Genomic DNA, 21,170 nt, shown 5'->3' on the forward strand with positions numbered 1-21,170 from the left:
CACCATGCCCAGCTAATTTTTTGTATTTTTTAGTAGAGACGGGGTTTCACCATGTTGACCAGGATGGTTTCGATCTCTTGACCTCGTGATCCACCCGCCTCGGCCTCCCAAAGTGCTGGGATTACAGGCTTGAGCCACCGCGCCCGGCCCAGCGCTTTTAATGCCAGTTTTTTATATAATACCCTTCACTTATATTCAGCCACTCTGCACTTGCCATGTGCCAGGTTCTATACTAGGTGCTAAGGACACACCCCTGACAACAAGTACAGCCTCTGCTCTTAAAAAGTAAAGGCCCAAAAAACCTAAGTTAGCCATTCCAGGTCAGTGAGAGTAAAATTACGTGTAGGCAATGAGGGTGGTGGCACAGAAATTCGTGTTTTGAGTTCCAGGCAAAGACAAGAGAATATGTGGTACATTTGACAACTGAAGAAAGTCCAGTATTGGTGGAGAATAGAGTATAAGGGTAGGACAATAAAAAGAAATGACCCCAGAGAAATAAACAGGAGCTAGGTCATGGAGAACTTTCTTAGCCTTGTAAAAACCTGAAAAAGGGGTTCTAAGAAAGGGAATATAATATGATTTGATTTGAATTTTTCAGTGAACATTCTAGCAGTGATAAGGGTAATGGATTAAGAGAGTTACAGGACTAAAAGCAAAGCTAGTTAGATCATGATGACCTGGATAAGTGGTGGAGATGGAGAAAATCATTTGATGTGAGAGATGTTTAGGAAACTCAGTGGGTCCTGAATGTTGATGGGCTCTCCTGGGTAATAGGGCAGAAGCATCAGTTTGCTGTCCAGGCTTTTCGTTTGGCAATTATATGAATGCCTATCATTAATAGAGAAAATCTTTTTTGGAGAATGATGAGTTCAGTTTTGACATGCTGAGTTTGAGGTGCCTGCCAGACCTCCAAGCAGAGATGGACACTACACTATTAAATATATTGGCTGAGGCTCAAGACTGAGAGAGATTATTATATAAATATATACAATTTTTAAAAAAGAAAAGGAAGTGACTATGGAGGAGAAAGGAAAACTTTTGAAACAACTGGAAGAGAAGGAAGAGTCAACAGAGGGTTTAGTTTATTTAAGACGACAGAGACCTGAATAATTATAAATTGTATAAACAGCTAGTCAGAATGTGAAGATGTGGAGAATTAGGCTATAGAATGGAAATGCCTTGAAGATAAGGCAGGATTTGATTGAGAGTTTAATTTGGAAGAAAATTTGCCTTTAGAAAGAAGGAGCATGAGTCTAATGCTGACAGGTCTTCTGATTTGGTAGCGGAAAGTTAAAGAATTCCATTCGGATTAATTTTGGTTTTGCTTGGAAGTAGGAGACCAGGTGACATGCTCAAGAGAAAGGGAAGATTGCAGTGTGAGGTATGAAAAGAATGTAAGATAGGCTTAGTTAGGCAAATGAAAATATCTACATTTTTTATTTTAAAATGGCCATTCTAAAAAAAAATTCAAGTGATAAAAAGAAATTAAAATCCCTAATCATACCACCCCTGAGAAATAACCTGTTTCTATTAATAACAGTGTGCACAGACTTCCAAATAAACAGGCTCATATGCGTATTGTCCTATAACTTGATTTTCTTTTTATTACTTTTTTTCCAATTATAAAAATAATACATTCTATTTACCAAAAAAGAATGTACATATTCCTATTGTAGTTTGGATATTTTTCATGTAGTTGTTTGTAGATACAACTTTCTTCTTTGTAGCAACCACATTGCATTTAATTGGTGGAATATGCCGTAATTTATTTTATTGAGTCTCTATTGAGAGTTATTCATTTTTCCTCCTTTTTTGGCTAATATTAACAGTATCGAAGTAAGCATTTTTACACATTTTTGCTAGTGTTTCTACAAAATAAACATCAAAAACTGAAATTTCTAGGTCAAAAGGTAAGCATGTATTCAGTTTGGAAAATTATAGCCAAATTGTTCTGCAAAATAGTTATACAAGTTTGCATTTATGTCTTAAGTGTTATTAATCATTTTAATCTTTGTTATTCTGCAAAAGAGTCTCAATTAAATTTGTATTTATTTGGTAAGCAGTGAGATTGAGCATGTTTTTATATGATTATTAGTCATTTATATTTATATCATAAATTATCAGGTCTTTCTTTTTAATTGAGTCTTTGTCATTTCTTTATTGATTAGTAGGAGTTCTTTATAAATGATGGATAACATTCTTTATTGTACGTGGTATATTTTCGCCTAGTTGCCTTTTATCTCTTTGCTTTGCTTATGGAGTTTGTTAAGGTTTCTTTCCAAACTGAAGTTTTTAGTTTTTATGTAGCCAAAAAATGCAATTTTTAATAATTTCTAGTCTTATTGGCATGCCATTAAGTCCCTCCCCACAAATATACATATGTTCTCTTTTTCTGCCTTTATTTTCTTTTACTGCCTTTATGATTTTTTAAAACTCTTAAATGATAACATCTGGAGAGTTGTCTGGAATTGCATACTACAATGACTGAACAATGTTGTGGGCTGTTGCGGTTGATGATGATTTCTTTGTAGGAACAACAATCTGTTAGCCAGGAACAAGCCAGTCAGCTGGGTTTATCCAACCTTGGAGTGTTCCAGGCAAGTACCTTAAATGGACAGTGCAACCTAGCAGATTAGGAAAGCACAATGAAACGTCAGACCATGGTCTTCAAGCAGTTAGGTTGAGAAGTGAAAACAAAACAAGGGCTAAGAGGAAGAAAGGAAGGGATGAATGGACTGGAAGCCCTGCCAGATTTTTTTTTTTTTTTTAAGGTAAGAAAGGGAATTTAGAAAAATGGTTAAAAAGATAGGAAGTTGTGGTCAAATTAGGGGAATGTCTAAATTTATTATTTCAGAAGGATGCTGCAGTATCCAGAATAAAACATCAAGAATGGGCAGGTGAAATGGAGTGGAAGAAAGGGTCACTGTGAATCAAGGAATCTAGCAGTCAGACTCTTGGAGAGGTTATTCATGGAATGTTGAAGACCCAGGATTATAGTTGGACTTGCGTAGAAAAAAGCATCTTTTGACTATCTGAGTCATCTTCTTTCACCAGCACCTTTGTCAATCTTTCTTTGTCTTTGAGAGATTCATCCCCAATTACTAAAGAATAAAAACTAAGTTTATTAAAAAAATGTGAATAAAGTCAGAATCAGAATAATACCACCCTCCTCACCTCCACTTGCTTCTGGAAAAATATTTGTATTTGGATTCTTTTTAAATATGTGATAGCAGCTAATAATATATGTAAAGCAGTTAGCTCATGCCTAACACATAGTCAGTACATTTTTGCAGTTATTACATTAGACGGAGATGATTCATATGTGTCTTAAAATTGGTATTTGTTTAGTATTTCTTTCAAGTTTAAGATCTGGAATTTCAGCAGCCTTGGTCCAAAATAAATGACTAGACAGCTTCAACATGAACTTGTTTCCAGAATCCCCAAAAGGGTTGGAAATGCATGTAAGAAGCCCACATACAAGGCCTGGGAAAACAGAAAGGCAAGGAAGGAGAGAAGAAACTAGAAGGAAGTTGGATTTGATAGACAAGCAAATACTGGTTATTTCTCTTTCCTCTCACCTTGACACACTCACCCATTCAGTCCCCAGGATGTGAGAAGCAGTAAATCCTGGATGAGGCTCAAGCACCCTCTGGTTATTTTATAGTGAACAAACTAACAGCAAACATTTTTTAGAACCACTGACTTGGAGAATCAGCTTTTAGAACTAGCAGTTCTTTCTTCAGTACATTTGTGGGAAATGTCATGAAGAAGAAGGGCTTGTGAATATTTTATAAGTTTTTAACTTTTCTTCAATGTGGAAAATACAGTGGAGATAGAAAATAATTGTACAAAGAATGTAAACAAGTAAATGGAGGAATTTAAGATTAAGTATTATCTGAGTCTTCTGTCCTGCCTTTCTTCACCCACTCAAAATAATTATTCATTATTTATATTGTCTTTAAAAAGAGAAAACCTAAATTCTTTGCTGCTAAAATTTATATTGATTTTATAAATTTGAAAAACAAACTAATATAAGCCCTAAAAATAACCAGGCTATTTATAATCTGATAGCATCTTTCCAGAGTGAAGCTCAAAATAAATTAGAAAACTTATCAGTACTGTTTAATATAAGGCATTTCTGATGAGAAATATTACAAATATGAGATCTAAAAATATGTAAGTCAGTGATGAATTAAATATTTCAGAGCCACATGACCTGAGACTTATTTCTGTTGTCTACTCACAAGGAGGCATTTTGTAGAAATATAACTCTTTAGTTGCTACTTACACAATTTCAACTGAAGCTCTAAGTTAGAAAGTGTAAAAGCAGTGATCCTCACTATAACACTTCAATGTACAGCAATATTGCAAGAAATATAAATGCTGCAAACTGGTTTGTTAAGATTAGATAGTTAAATATCATGAGAATGCTACCATTTACCCACTCCTTAGTCTGTGGTCATTTGTTTTTAATTTTTACCTATATGACTTGGTTGCTAACTAGGATATTTTTTAGTACAAATGATGCAAACATCTGTGTTAGGTACTACCAGAAATTCAAAAAGTTAATAAAAAGAACTGTATTCTCCAAAGGACTATGTGACTGGATCTCTTAAAAGCAGTTTCAAATAAGAACTCAATTGCACTAACTTTGATTTATGTTTTTAAATTGTTTGCTATTTGTCTGAATCCTGACAAAATGTATACTGAGGGTAGCTAAACATATTTGTCTATACAGGTACATCTGCACTTCATTGATTTATTTCTCCATTTAGCATGTGTTTATTGAGCATATGCTATGTGCTTGAAACAGGAGATAAGTAGTAAACAAGACAAATGAAGAAGAATATGATGATGATGTTGATAATGATAATAGCAGCTAGCGTGTATTGAGTGCTTCCTATGTGTCAGGTATTTATGTGGATTAATCCTCATGGTAACTATGTGAGGCAGATTCTGTTATCATTCCATTTTGCAGGTGAGGGAAGGGAATAGATTTAGAGAGATCTAACAGCTAGGAAATAGTGCAGCCAGAACTCAGACACTGCCATTCTGACTCCCAGGACCAGATTCCTAACTAATAAAAGGCAGTACGTTAATTTTCCTCATGGAACATATTTTCCAGCTATCTGTTTATTTAACAAATATTTATCAAGTGTCTACTATGTGCCAGGCACAGTCCTAGGCCCTGAGTTACAGAGATAAAGAGTTTGACAGGGTCATTGCTATCATAGCTTATACCTTCCAGAGCCTCTAATAGAGGTTTTGTAAAAACGGAGAAAGTATGCACATATTAATGCAAGTACTAGACATAATTAAAGTAATTAATAACATTCACAAGAATTACTAAACTAGTGGAATATATTACAGTTTCTTTAAAAATACATACTGTAGATTTAGAAAGGGCAATGTTATTTTTATATCTTAAAAGGAATTCATTTTCATCTCTGGTTCAAAATGTGTATCTTTTTTTAAAAAATAAAACTTTTAGCCTAATCAAAATTTGTTCAAGAGCTGTTTCTTTCTTTCATTTACTAGAAGAAGAGAAATTAGGGGAAATTTTATAGGTTAAAAAAATGAGTCTTTCTCAAGGTGGGAAGTCACAGAGGCCTCGTGTTAGCTGAAGTTAAATTTTATCTAAATTTCAGAATTAATATTGCAATAACAAATGTTAGTGAGCAACATACTTTTTTTTCAATGGGCAAGATGAAATGGCTTGTGAGAATTGTTTTTTCAAAGTTAGACTGTATCCTAAAATTAAGACACAAACTGTTTAGTACTTTGATGTTTTATCAAATTCATTTATTAATTATAACAGGTAATATTTTAGAATATTTGTTATTGAGTCATCCTCCTAATGTCAGCCTTCTGCATTGGGATAAAAAATCTCATTTTGAATTAAAGCTATTCCTTTATGTGAAATAAGCTGAAACCATTTAAGAGCATTTAAAGAAAGAAAACATTAAATAATGGAATTTCAATGTTTATCAAATATTTCACTTATATTTTACATTAGGATATATCAGAAATCAAAGTAGAAAACTCTTGCCTGAGCAGTTATTTGACCTTTGGAAAAATTAGTTAATATTTTTGTAAACCACTCTGTATTTAGTTTGTGAATGATCATTTGGGCTACTGGTTTAAATTCGTCTCTTTTCTTGTAATTTTTACTTTGTCATCAGTAGTCTTGTCATTACTGTCGAAAAGGATGCTACTAAGTACAAAAGAATGTGCTAAATTCTGGGATGTAAGGCTTGTGCCTGGCCTCAGTGAACTTATGCAATGTGGCCAAAAGGGGCAGAAAATATATGCTTAAAAGAAAAATAGGAATAAAAAACATAACAATCTTACAAAATGTGGTTTCAGGTAACTAGCTTAGAGTTTGCATACTATGCTAATTTGTTGAGAAGACAGATCCCAAACTGCGTTTTATCAGAGAAGTAACAGGTAATTTTGTGGAGAGGGGAAAGCATTATAGGCACAGAAAAGGAGTGGGTAGGATCTAAGGCAGAGCACCTAAACTCAGCAGCATTGTGGCTGGAGTTTGTTTAGAAATTGTGAGAGAAAAAGTTACAGAGAAATTTACAAGCAGCATCTATAGAGGATCTAAAGAGTTTTACCTTTAATTTATAGGCCACATAGAGTCGCTGGAGGTTTTTGAACAGGGAAATTTGATGAAAGTAACTCTTTAGGGGGATTATCTTGCCAGTGCATGTGTAGGTCGGGGAAGACCAGTTAGAATATTACAACAGTCTGGAGCTAGTGTTTTCCAAACTATACAACTGGGAATAGTAATTCTGAGAGCTCAAGATAGTAATAAAAGCTCCTATTTGGGGGATTTTTTTTTCTTGATTGGAAAAAAAGGAAACATTGCATATACAATCTTCCTCTTGGAGATACACTGCACATTAGCACATTAAAGGCCTATGCCAAACAAACCCATAATTTCACAAACTCATTTGCAGATAAAAGGCTTTGTTCATTGTGTACCTATTCATAAACACATCACTGTGTTCCAGTGAATCACTGGAAATTTTGGTGTTATCAATTACCTACTTATTTATAAATCTATCTAAAAAACAATAGAGGAGAGGAAAAGATAAAATTTAAAACTTTGTTAGAAAGGGACCGAGACATCATTTAGTCCAGACCCTATCTTTAATCTTAGTAATCAGAAACTGAATGTCACCTTTGACTTTGACACTTTTCTGGTCAAATTAAGCAGTGCCTTTAATGATATTTGTTTGCCAATCCTCTTTCCCTCATGAGACCATAAAATACCCAATAATAAGATTAACCTTTGTCTTACCATCATTGTAATCTCTAAATCTGACTCATAGTAGGTGGTAAAAAAATACTTGTTGACTTGAAAGTGATGAGAAAACTAAAGATTTTGTGACATACCTGTAATTACATGGATGATAGCAGGACACATTGAAAATAAATGAATTCCAAGAATTATGTTTAAAATTTTAGCTATGGAAGTGAGAAGAAACTTGAAGACAAGATTCTTGGTATATTCCAGACATAACTCTATAACTAACTAGCAATTACGATCAAATCACTTAACTTCTCTGAGAATGTTTCTTCCAGTTACAACTCCAAAATATTGGGGGAATCTCCACTTTTTATTGTGACAAATAATAAAAAATTAACTAGATGTTGGGATTTACATTGGAAATATATTCTTATAAGAGGCCACCTTTAAATACACAAGAGATTAAGTATTTACTTCTTTATATTTGTACTTACAGTATTCCTGAACCTCAGAACCTTTTGTTTTCTTATTTTCCTCTTCTTTCCAGGCCTATCAAAGATAATGGAATCTTTAAAAGTATGTCGATGTGTATGCTTATGTAATATTAGGATTGAAATTTTTAAATCTTAAAATGTGAAAGCTCCAGTTGTCAGAAGATCATAAGTCTTTACTTTTAAGGACTGTTAAAAATCACCTTCTGTGAGATCTCAGCTTTGGGATTTTTTTTTTGACATTTCAAGACTTAAATTTGAAAGTGTAGAATCTCTATAAATACAACATTACCACAAGCCCAAAAAAGTCAAGAAATGCAAAAGGTTAGATTCTTACTAACTCCTCTCCCACATTATGCTCTAAATTGAGTTATGTATCTTAAATACGTAATCAGGAATACTTTATATGAAATACAGTTTAAGTTATGACATATTAAGTTTTTCTCTTTGAATTTTGGGGAATAAAATTGTGTATGTAAATCATGCAATATCACATTTTTTGCATGTGCCCTTAAGGCTTTTTTATGTTTTCTTCACATAGTCCCCTCATTTACAACTTTATCTTGCTGTGGACTAACCATATGGGAAATCCACTATTTTAAACTTAAGCTATTTTTGTGGTGTTACTGCATAAGAAAATGCCTTTAGAGTAGAAAAATCATATATTTTTTAACCAGATTATATAAATAAAAATTAATGTTTGTCTAGTGGTCATTTCTTGGTTCAATTAGAAGTATATCATTTTTAATTTGTAAATATTTCAAGAAAGTCTCCATTGCCATGGCCAAGTGAAAAATTGAAGATAATAAAGGAGAAGTGCTGTGAGACCTGGACATTTTCAACGTGTTGAAGATTTAAAATTATGTGTAATTTACATGAGACATATAAATGAAAGGATAGACTTCACTAAGTTTTTTTTTCTTTTTGCTTTAAAAATAGGGTATTTCTCTCCTGCAGCAGCATCTCACATCTCATACATATGTGCATATTTAGTTTTCTATGTAGCATTCAGTCCCAAGAACACTAATTATAATTTTAAATTATCAGTAAGATATAGGCTTAAAGTACAGTAGATGTTGAATTTCATATCTCTTATAAGATTCCCTGTCTAAAGAAAGCAACTACTTTATGCTTTTATTTTCATTTTTTAGAAATTCTTATGAACTTCATAGTCACTTGTATTCCACCTTTTACGTTAAAAACACTCTTTGAATTTGTACTGTGTAAATAAGTATATGGTTTTTATGTCTAAGAAGAACATTGCTGATGGTAATTCATCTGTGTATCAGGAAACAAGTGAAAACTAACATGATCCTCAGTTCACATGGGACCATCTCAAAGTGTTTCTTTGAAGCCCCTATTGGTAACATTTACAAAATGGCTTAGCCATGCGTGGTGACTCAGGCCTGTAATGCCAGCACTTTGGGAGGCCGAGGCAGGTGGATCATGAAGTCAGGGGATCCAGACTATCCTGGCCAACATGGTGAAACCTGTCTTTACTAAAATACAAAAAACTAGCCAGGCATGGTGGCATGCACTTGTAGTCCCAACCACTCGGGAAGCTGAGGCAGGGGAATTGCTTGAACTCGGGAGGTGGAGTTTGCAGTGAGCCAATATTGTGCCAGTGTACTCCAGCCTGGGTGACAGAGCAAGACTCTATCTCAAATAAAAATAAAATAAAAAAATTTTTAAAGGCTTGCCATTGGCTTGTTGGTATGCCTGTTACTTTTGTTTAGAAAAAGCCTGTTATATTGCATTTAGTGTTTTGTTTTGTTTTGTTTTGTTTTTGAGACAGAGTCTTACTCTGTTACCTAGGCTGGAGTGCAGTGGCACAATCTCAGCTCACTGCAACCTCCATCCCCTGGATTCAAGCAATTCTCCTGCCTCAGCCTCCCAAGTAGCTTGGATTACAGGTGCCCACCACCATACCCAGCTCATTTATATATTTTTAGTAGAGACAGGGTTTCACCATGTTGGCTGCCCTGGTATTGAACTCCTGACCTCAAGTGATCCACTCACCTCGGTCTCTCAAAGTGTTAGAATTACAGCTGTGAGCCACCATACCCGGCTGCATTTAGATTTTTGCTTATTTGTTGTCTTTGAAATATTTCTTCTACTCACCTTGATTTTATGATTGCCCCAGCAAGAGTTTATCAAACAGTAGTTCCTTAGGTGTCCTGCTGTTTTCCTAAGAAATCTTCACTTGGAATTTTGTATTTCTCTTCTGATGGAATTTGATACAATACAGACAGTCATATTGAAGTTTCTTCAGGAACTAAAATGTGATTTCAATAGTAGGTTCAATTTTAGGGACCGTATAGAAGAAGTTAACACTTCTCTGTATAATAAATAGCATTGTTGGGGGTTTGGTGCCATATTAGAGCCTTCCTATATCAGTGAATTTCCCAAGGAATATGATGCTCTTTTTGCCTAATGGGATTATTTCTGGCAATGGCTTTCTCAGCCCCAGATGTGCTACCCTCTTAAAACACATTTGGGTCCTTTAAGCATTTTCAGTGTGCTTTGCGATTAAGCTCATTCAGCATCCACTCATTTGTTCCATTGTTATTCTGATATACATAAACATTCGGCAACACAGTGGGTAAGAGGTAGAGGTAGCACTGAGAACCCCAGGACAGGGACCAAGGCCCAGTTTGGGCTTTCCTTGGCTAAATTCCACTTTGGACAGCTCACTATTTTTCTTTGATGTGTAGGGTTTAATTGCTTATCTCTAAACATAAGGCTCAATTGGTGGGAGCTTGTGCAGGGAGAGCCATTTGTCCTTTCCTGAATTAAAAAACTGAACATCATTAACAGTTTATTTTCTGCAGAGAACCATGCTGCAAGTGGGATACAACGTTAGTTTTGACTGCCTGGTTTTGTCCAGGCTGGTCTCTGATTTATCTCATGACCTCACAATAGCCTCTCGTGCCCGGCTGGCCACAAAGCTTGATTATTTTGTAATTTGATCTTAGTGGGGATTCCAGCCGCGCTTCGCTGCTCGTGGGCAGCAGAATGTGGCAGCATGCCTGCTCACTTGGCCTGAGTGGCTGTGATCAGATTACGCCTTCTCAGCGTTTTTTATATTGGCTGCCTACAAAGTTCAGAGAAGCTTGAAGTCAGCCTACTTGAGTTTTACAGCCCTTAACGGAGGGAGACAGAATAGGAATCTTGGTCTCATCTGTGTCTACTGTTAAGACAGTCAGAAAGTCGCTCAATGCTGAGTATCTCTATCTTTAATATTTTTTCAGTGAACTTTTGTGCATCATGTAATTTCCAAAAACTGCTTTCCAACTTTTTTATTTTTAGAGCTGGCAGTTGAGTTTTAACTTTTAGCTTTTAGACATTTTGATAATATGTTAAGTATCTGCATAAAATATGGGGAAGTTTTACTTTTCATTGTTGTTGTTAATAGCAGATCATTATGATTAGGAAAGCATGCTTTTCTCCATACTATTTTTTCAGCCAGATATTTGTAGGATGATGATATTTGTCACCATCTTTATAAGATAACATGACTGCATCCTGTCGAGGTTACAGAAGGAAAACACGGTGTCAAATCTGGCAATGTGACATGGCATGGGAAATTGAGGATCCTTACTGCTTTCATTTTCTTCACCCAACAAGCAGTAATTGAGCACCAAAAATGTGCAGGCCCTCTGTGAGGCACTGGGGATGCAGCGGTGAGTTAGATACATGGTCCCTGCTCTGCTGGAGCTTAAAATTTATTCTTGGAAGTAAGATTTCTTATATGGTATATTTGTTTAGAAGCCTTTAAAAAATACATTATTAGCATAATTTCAGATGTTTAAAATGTGAACTAGAGAGTTGGAAAGGTCTTCGGAGTTCATTTTATCCCAGCCTCCTTCCTTGTACAATGAGGAATCCCCGCTATGGTGTTTGTTCATATGAATGAACAGAATATGCAATTCATGTTTCATTGTTCAGAATGAAGAAATCATGATTATAGGTTAAGATATAATTTAAAATCCAGCCAAAGCTCCATTAAAAACAGTTTTGTTTTCTGACATTATCATTCATACGTTCAGTGGACCAGCAAGAAAGCTTAGAAAATGAAGCATAAACAATGTGGTGCCAGTTTGCTTTAAAATCCCTAATATATGTTTTGTAAACAAAGCTTATAAAACTTAGTACTCTACTAATTAAATAACAAGAAAGAGTTTATGAATACATGAAAAGCCAGAATGTAAAATGTCTTCAGGGGAACAGGGGCTGCAATGACATCACTGTATGTCACACAGCATTTTTTTTCTTGATACTTGTACTTGGTCATAATGGAAAGAAATTGATTCCAAATGTGTTTTCTTGACCCCCTTCTCCATTCATGTTAGTGCCTAACCTTAAATGATGTTTCTACAATCTTGGTTGTATTTACAGTAATTATATGCATAATGTAGCATATTATTGTCCAGACTTCCTGTTTAATCAGTACAGAGCTTCTTACAAGTGCAGCTGAAAAGGGCAAACAAAATTAAAGCTTTATATACCAAAACAAGTTTGATTTGCTAAGCTCCCAGCATTCCAAAGTACACAAATTTGTTCCACTAAGTTTTCCGATGGCTTGCAGATGGGCAATGATTAATCAGAGAGCTAACTGTGAAGTAGTTTGCAATTAAACTGGAAAGCTCTGAAGCATGCTAATTGAATCAGAAAATTAGAGACACTGAACAGTAATTGGCTATTTCTCATGCAGCAGGTGCCAGGCCACTCATCTGTGGAACAAGGTATTTAAGGCACATTAGCACTAGTAAAAATACTTCTTGATATGGAACAGTTAGATTTTCTGCTCATTTTCACCATGGATGTCAAAACATACAGCTGTGCTAGCTGGTACTTGCAATTCATGTTTGAAGAATTTAAGTTAGGTAAACATATGGGAGAAAAGTAGTAGGCAACCTCTAAGTGCTCAGGAAGCATTTTAGAAGAGAAACCAAAAATGAGGGGCTGAGGTTTTTGTTTTTTCAACTCAATCACTTTTGCTTTCTTATTGTACATATTTAGAAGTTGAATTTTCTGTTTAGTGTTAGTTTAATGCAACAACAGTATAAATCTAGTACTGCTGTGAGCTTAGTAGATACATAAAGCCAATTCATATCATATCTCAGCATGAGTTTATATCTTCTAATTAGTACCACCATTTTATAGAGTGAGCACATGCTATGAAAGTTTGTTTGCCATGCCAACAGGGACCAGGACATGTAGTTTTTCTTTAGTAGAACAATCTGCCATAGGATCGTGAACAACTGTAACCTAGCCGGTGGGTAATCAGGCAAGTATGAGATTTAATAAGTTCAATTGTAGAAGTTTGTTTTAATAATAATCCTTTTCATGTTATCAAGGGTGGGGCATATGACTTCTGGTTCCCGTTGCTTTAATTGGAGTTCAGTATTGTTACTAAAAAATGAAAAGTACAAATGAAAATAAAAATATACTAAACTATACTGCGTTGAGAAGCAGAATATTACAATATTCACATGTTAATCATTACTTAGAAAATAGTGAGTTTGAACCAAGAGACATAAATTATAAATTGTAAACAGTGCATAGGGGATATGTTATAATTGTGTCTCATTTAAATTAAGACAGGGAGTTTTCTCTGCACAAATAATGTTCCTTCATTAAGTTTTAAAATCTCCTGTATAATGTTTTATTAAGAACATTCAGCAACATGTTACCAAAAAAGGTTTTAAGTTGAACACACACTTTGCAAAAAAATATCTAGCACACTACAAGCATAATGCTTTATGTCTTCAAGCTATACTTTTTTTAAGTTAAAGCAAAAGCTCCTCTTTGGCAGGCGTCCTTCTCTACCTCCAATAAACAAAGTGCATTTTGCATTATTGAGTCAGAAAGCAGTTCTGAAACATTTACATGATCAATGTCTTTGGCTTGAGGGATAAAGTTTGCTCTTCCATGGACAAGTGAGAACATATTGATCATTTTATTCTATTTGCTATTTCTAAATTCAATATAACTCTTGAGTCGATAAGCGAGATCGAGAGCATATTCTTTTTTGTGTGTGCCTGGTTGTAGCTTGTTCTCAAGATCCAAGATACATTTTTGATTAATCACGAATGCTCTGAGGTCATGGAGAGCAAATGTGTTTGTGGAGTGTCAGCTGATGCTGTCAGATAAATGTCTTAAGCTTAGCCAGGGTTCATGCCCCAGCTTTAGGCTGTGCCAAATGTCTCCCCTTGTTGAGGAAGATAACAGCTACACTGGAGGCGACTGAGCTGTTTGTTCACTGAAAGGGCTGACCTTGCCATATGGGGCTACGATCAGGTGAAAGAAAGAGTTTAGATGTTTTAATTGAAACTTTACAAATTTCAACTTTTCATTTGATTCCCATGGTTGTTTCCACTAACTTTAGTTCTTGGTGTTATATGTCTTGTCTGATTATAACTGTGTTGTTTAAGTGTTTCTGATTAGACTCCTTAAGATAAATAATCCCTCCAATATTGTTCTTGGTGTAAGAACATTTTGTAAGAGTATTTTGCCACTATCAGTGTATTATTAAAATACTGAAAAGTCAGGAAAATATTTATTAGAATAAAAGGGATATATTTCTCTTTGAGTATGTGCAGTAGAAATTATGCTTTCTATGCAGTTTTTTTCAAATACACCAAATAAAAATATGGTCTGGCCAAAGAGAGGTCATTTATGTTAATGACCCTTGTCCAGGTACCCTCTTATCTTCAGAGGACTCATTTAATCATATTTACCCCCACTTACAGTAATTTGTCTTCTTTTACTAGACAGAGTTTATAAATAGCATATAAAGACAAACCTAAACTAACACCTGGAGAATGCTTTTTACCAAGGCCTTCCCCATTTGAGACTAAAGGCAGTCAGAATAATCATATGGTGATGTTTAAATACACGAACTCTCTATGGGCTGTTTGTGGGTATTTGCTGCAAAATACATTCTTTAAATGAAGTGTCTTTCTTCTTTCCTATGCCAATTTGTTCTCTTCTCCGAAGAAGCTGGTGTACTTTTCTTTCCTTTCTCCAAGAGGTTCATACTGCCATGGGTAAATCATCAGTGCTAATTAGACACAATAATGCTGAAAGAGAAAAGAAAGAGTGAGAGAGAGAAAGAAAGAGAAAGAAGAGAGGAGAGAGAAAAGGAAGGAAGGAGGGAAGGAAGGAAGAGCACATCTGTCGTGAACTCCTACCACATCTCTTGCAAATGAGACATTTTAAATATTTTATGCTGAGCACAATGTATCTTGAGGAAATGATTTTATATTCTGTGTCCTAAAACAAAACCACCAGTGTCAGTGAGCAGTGCTGCTTAAAACTTTCCATTTTTAATTATTTCATTTAAAATTACCACACACTTTAAATGTAGATTCTGCTGACTATCTATAAAACCCACAGGGTAAAGCAGAAAAACGTAATAGAACTAGAAAAAAATAAGAGATTCTGTTAACCTCAGAAACTTTTCCTTTATCAAGTGATACTTTTTAAAAAAAAAAATGCTGTATTTCATCATCTAGCAACAGCTGTTTCATGTGTATTGGCATTAGTGAACAAAATGAAGTTTGGTTTGGTTTGGTTTCTGCAGTAGCTAAAATTACAAATAAACCAAATAGAAATGTGAGAAACTGAGGATAACATCCATGATAACCAGACATTGAACTTCTGGTGATATGATTAAAAGAGCCAAGTCAGATTGTGGTTTTTCTATAATTTTCTATTAAAGACTAATTAATAGCTAATTCCCAAATCATATTTGTAAACCATAGTTTTAAGTGTAAATGCGAAATTTTGAAATTCGATTTGCTTCAAATTTAAGCATGATTTAGTTCTGGATTAATTTATGGGTTTTTTTTTTTTTTCGTATTCCTTGCCCATCATTAATTGGTTTTTCTTCTTTTTCTCATTATCTTACATTTTTTAATGCATTAAAATGTTAGCGATGCATACAGCAACATTTCTATCACTACTTTTTTAAGACTACTGCCAAAAGATGGTTAACCCTTTAGTTAATATTGTTCTCAGTCCCCATCATTTTAAAAGTATTGAACATTGTCATGCCCAAGCCAGATCTAGGAAAAGACTTAGGATTCTTTGACTTTTCATATGTAAGTATGTTGTGTTGTTTAAAAGACTGATAATTGATAACAATATAATAAAATTCTTCTCTAAATTTTGGAGCTAATTATCAATATGACTTAGACCCATCTTTGTAAGGGAATAGTAAAATAAACTGATCTTAAGCAGAACTCACTCAGCTATCCCTCAAAGATACTATCTCCTTAAACAGTACTTACAGCGTACTTACATACTTAAGAGTCCTTTCCATTGAAATAAATGAGCTTCAGTATATCTATTTTTCTTCACGCTATCTTCTACGTTTATCCTTTTCCAAGCTACTTTATTTTCCTCACTTTTAACGTTTAAGTCTTAATGATCATTTATTTCACTGACCAACCAATCATAAAAATCTTAAAAATTAGTCAGTACATTAAAGTGATATATTTTCTAAACTTTGATCCTCTTTTTTAGTATAAGAGCTTGTTATTATTTGAGAGGTAATCTCAAAAATTCTGGAAGGAAACAAGTATCAAATGTCCAAAATCTTTTTCTGTAAATCAAATTTTGCTCCATTTGTTTACTAACATGAAGTCTGATGGTATTTCCAATTTCCAATTAGAGTTGCAAATCCTAATTTTGTTAATCAAATATTGGAAATGATTCCAATATACATAAAGGTTCTTTAAGGACATGAATACTCAGCTCTTATTATTTGACATTGAGAACAAATATTCAAGTAATATTGTAATTCTATGTTAGTTCACTGTAATAATCTAAAAATGACTTATTTACATTTGGGCTTTTATCTTTATTCTTTACTTCATGTATCCAAAAAAATAAGGCTGGGTTTTATACTTTGCTTCTTTGTATTCTGTATTTTTTAGTTGATTATAAAATGGATAGTAAAATCATTATTGACAATTATTACTAAATAACAATTGATATAACAGAAATGATGCCAGTGTATATTTATTTTCTTAGACTAATTTGGCTTCTTCAAGATTCTGGAAGGTTTGAAATTACCAGTACCCTGTTGAATCAAATATATGAAAAATATCTTGTTTTAAGGGTTTATAATGCTTCCCATACTAATGAGGAAAACAATTCATCATTTTCAAGTGTGTAATCAGTTTCAGCATTTTGCATATCACAATGAAAGTCCTGAAATAGTGGCATTCCGGATGTTCCTGTGAGGAGCCAGGCTAATCTATTACAAGAGAATCACTTTCCTCTTATACTTTTATAAAAACTCTAGCAGGAAAAAAATAATTAGAGCATTATTTTAAATAGTACAATTGTAAATGAAAATAATTGGGAATATTTCAGCATTGTAAAGTGTATAATCCCCATTGCATTTGTATACATAAACAGAGGACTGACTATAGTCTTTGAGAAAATCTGTCCCTTTCTAGACTCATAATTTTTCCATAATCAGAAATGTACAAGAAATACTATGTTTGTAAGGTCTCATTACTCATTAGGCATAACTAAAAACAATATGTAAAGAATGAGATTGTGCTTTTAATTGTTCCTGTGTGAATGAATATTCATTTTGTGGGAATTTAATATGCTGTTTTTTTCCTAAACTTAATGATATAGAAAGCATTTCTAACTGAAAATAACAGACATGGTATGTGGCCCTGAATTAGGCTGAGTGTATTTCCTGTACCTTCAAAAAAAAGGCTACTGAGCTTACTTCAGCCTTGAAGATTATAGATTGACTCTAGGCAGACTGAGGAGGGGCTGCTCCTGTTGAAGGAACAAACGAAGGTGAGTAAGCCTGGAGCATGTAGAACAAGGAGGAAATCCAGGCAGAAGCCACATTGCTTAGAGCCTTAGAGCCTTGGGTCCAGATTTTGATTTTCTTCTAAGTAAAATGGAAAACCACTGAGGGTCTTGAGTTGGACAGTGATCGTATCTATTTTATACAGTAGAAGTGGATTGGTGGGGGAACAAGTATATAAGCAGCTGACCACTTAAGAATCTTGCTCAATAGCCTAGGCAGGCAATTATGGTGACTTGGATTTAGGGGGCAGGAGTTAGAGATAGGAAGAAGTGTCCAACATAATCATTTAGAGATGGGAAGTAAGGGAATAGGAGGGATGAAAAATGACTCCTACATTGTTGGCTTGAACATCTGGGTAGTGTCATTTACTAAGATAAGGAAGTCTAGGAGAAGAACAGGTTTGGGAGGGAAAATTGGAAGTAAAATTTTGGCATTTAACCGTGCTCTCTTTTTATGTTAGAACCTTTATTTAAGGAAATAGTCTAGAGATCAGAGAGAAGTTTCATGGTAAGTAAGAAAAAATAGCAAGTGCATAACTTTAGAATTTCTTTTTTACCAACATGTGAAGCTTCTAACATGACCCAGAAGTTATTTGACTAGAATGTAAGGATCTAACAACAGTGTGTATGATTAGGATATAAAACTCACCATTGACTAACGGGCTGTGTAAACCCTCCAAATTAGCCACTTCTGCCAAATGCAAATTTCATTCGTAGTATGCAGAGGTTTGCCTTCTGCACACTGCAACGGGGAAAGGTTTTCCGTAGCCCCAATGTGACAACAAGCACATAATTTGAAAAACAAGTTCTCCTTCCTTTGATTCTCTATTAAAGAATTTTAATAACATTGATAATCCACAACGTTAATGCTGCCTTACAAATGTAGGTACTCTGTTTTATCCTTTTTTTTAATGGCTGAGTAACCCTTTGCAAATAGGTTTCTCTAGATAGCTGCATTCAAACCTGAAAACAGTACCTCTCATAACTTGTCTTGTCAGTCAGGTATGAAGAAGACATGTCCCCAGACACTAACTAGTTCAGTCCACTTCCTAGGCAGTAGCTTTACCATTTCAGTGTAATGATACATTTGTCTGAAAACCATATCCTTAATTGTTGAGTTTGTTACGTTTTTAAAAAGTACTTTGTTTGTGTGTGCTTGGTAATTTGTTCATTTACTCACAACTCTAAGGAGCAAAGCTGTATTCTTTGGCAGACTGATTTTTATTTTCACTTTTGTATGGTGTGGGGAATACAGAAGTGGTAAGAACAACTAGAATTAGGAAGGGACGAATGTGGTATTTCACTTCAAACATGCAAATTAGAATGACTTTTAAAGTTACAGTTCCATCAACTTATTTTAGATACTTTAGAAAGTACTTTAGAAAGTTTCAAAATCACTATTCAAACATTTGGGGATCACAGATTTCTGTGTAATTATGAGCTTGCTCTTGTGAACAAAATTATAGGCCAATCCAGTTTTCCCCATGGCAGATCAACAGACCTAGCAGATTGAGTAGATGCAATGTCTGCATTATATATTGATTCTGGTAGTGCTATCCATTGTCTCTTTCATGGTCTGATGATCAATAAGGAGGGAACTGGATGAATGATAACAGGAAGAGAGAGAAGACTTTGATAAGAATAGCTTTTATCAAAGTACAGTGATGAAGAACAAAATACATAGCGAAGAGGAATATTCTAGATTCATGTACTCATTCTATCCACTGTTCCTAAAACTCAAAAAAACAAATACCATCTTAAATGCATTGAATTTAGTGGGCTCAAATTAGCATTTTCTTCTTTGTCTGCCTCTTCGGTAATTTGGAAAGCTTCTAATTTCTTTGTCTTCATGTTGCTTTTTAAAAACTCTGTCAGCCAAGGTCCTATCCCCATTCTTTTGTTATTCTTATGTATGTGGACTGCCATCTGCCTTGCTTTTATAGATCATAGTCATTTTTGCCTTACTAATTAAATAGCTTTAACAAGCCAGGAATGGTGGTTCACACCTATAATCCTAGCACTTTGGGAGGCCGAGGCGGGAGGATTGCTTGAAGTCAGGAGTTCAGGACCAACCTGACCAACATGGCAAAACCCCAACTCTACTAAAAATATAAGAACTAGCCAGGCATGGTGGTGCACACCTGTAGTCCCAGCTACTCAGGAGATTGAGGCATGAGAATCGCTTGAATCCGGGAGGCGGAGGTTGCAGTGAGCCAAGATCATGCCACTGTATTGTAGCCTGTGTGAGAGTGACATGCTGTCTCAAAAAATAATAATAATTTTTAAGAGCTTTAACAACATGATATTTTTATATTGTTTTCCCATTACAGTAACTTTTTCTTACCAAAGGAAAAAAATTAGTAGAAAAAGAAATTTAGTGCTTGAGATTTGATTTTATAAAATTAAGTGTAGCACCATGAACATTCTAATTGAGTCATTCCTTACTCCTCTTTCACATCCAAACTTTATCTCTTAAAAGTCATTAACAGTGACATTGAGATTATCTTGTCTGTTGGCAGTAAAATTCACCTTTCAGTGTGCAAGAGCTGTGATACAAATTTACCTATAAATTGGCTCAGAAAACTAATGAATATCACTAGCTAAATATGGCTTACCTTTAAAAATGCATTTTTAATCATTTTCAGCCTGAAAATATGGTCTCATGCCTGTAATCCCCACACCAGGAGGATTGCTTGGGGCCAAGAGTTCAAGACCAGCGTGGAAAATATAGCAAAACCCTGTCTCTACAAAAATAAATAAATAAATAAGCAAGCTGGGCATGGTGGCACACGCCTGTAGTCCCAGCTATTCAGGACGCTGAGGTAGGGTGATTACTTGCACCCAGGAGTTCAAGGCTGCAGTAAACTATGATCACACATTTGCACTCTGGCCTGGGCAACAGAGAAAGACTCTGTCCCCCAACACCAACCAAAAAAAAGAATTTTCAACAGTGGGCATCTATCAAGAATACTCTGAATAGCTAACACTTTTAGGCACTTTAAGAGGTTGTAGATATGTAGAAATGGAAGGTATGATTAGTACCCATTAGGAGCTTACAGTTTAAGGAAAATGCAAATTTTGACTTCTACGACTACTAAACAGCCAGAGGTGGGGAAATGAATACCGTAACTTAGAAAGATAGGGTACAAGGAGGTTTCAGCCTAAAGGAGGATGATGTAAGAAGAAAGGTAAGGGAAGCAATTGAAATGGTTAAGAAAAACCTCATAAAGGCGGAGAGGAATGATTAAGGAATATTTAGAAACTTGTCACTGAGAGAATTTTTGATGTATGCACCTCATCACCAAGAACTGATAAGACCTAAATCCTACAACTTTTATTATTTTTGGCATTTTCTCAGAGTATAGATTATGATCTGAAGTTTACAGATTCATTTCTGGACTCCAAAGGAATAAAAATTCTAAAAAAATTTTATGAACCACAAATTATGCCACATTTCTTATGTTTACAACTCATGAATAAAACTTGTTTTTATGATTTTGGAATTTGGTCTGTTGTTATGTGTTGAGAGTTCATGTACATAGTTAGCAGCATCTACCACACCAAAACTGGAGCTT

General features: G+C 34.7%; 1 protein-coding gene across 10 annotated transcripts in view; it reads left to right on the forward strand.

Moving 5' to 3' along the window:
- ARB2A (ARB2 cotranscriptional regulator A) overlaps nt 1–21,170 on the forward strand; it is a 505,249-nt gene that overhangs the window by 423,099 nt on the left and 60,980 nt on the right. Inside the window, exon 11 of one of the 10 annotated variants that reach the window (XM_074383621.1) lies at nt 2,855–12,416. The exons of the other annotated variants lie outside the window; for them this stretch is intronic. Within the exon in view, the coding sequence (XP_074239722.1) occupies nt 2,855–2,901 (47 nt within the window). The 3' untranslated portion in view covers nt 2,902–12,416. Of the gene's footprint in view, nt 1–2,854; nt 12,417–21,170 lie in introns of those variants that run through there. 10 annotated transcript variants of the gene reach the window in all.

This window comes from Saimiri boliviensis, chromosome 1 (assembly GCF_048565385.1).
Source record: "Saimiri boliviensis isolate mSaiBol1 chromosome 1, mSaiBol1.pri, whole genome shotgun sequence".
Taxonomy (NCBI): Eukaryota; Metazoa; Chordata; class Mammalia; order Primates; family Cebidae; genus Saimiri; species Saimiri boliviensis.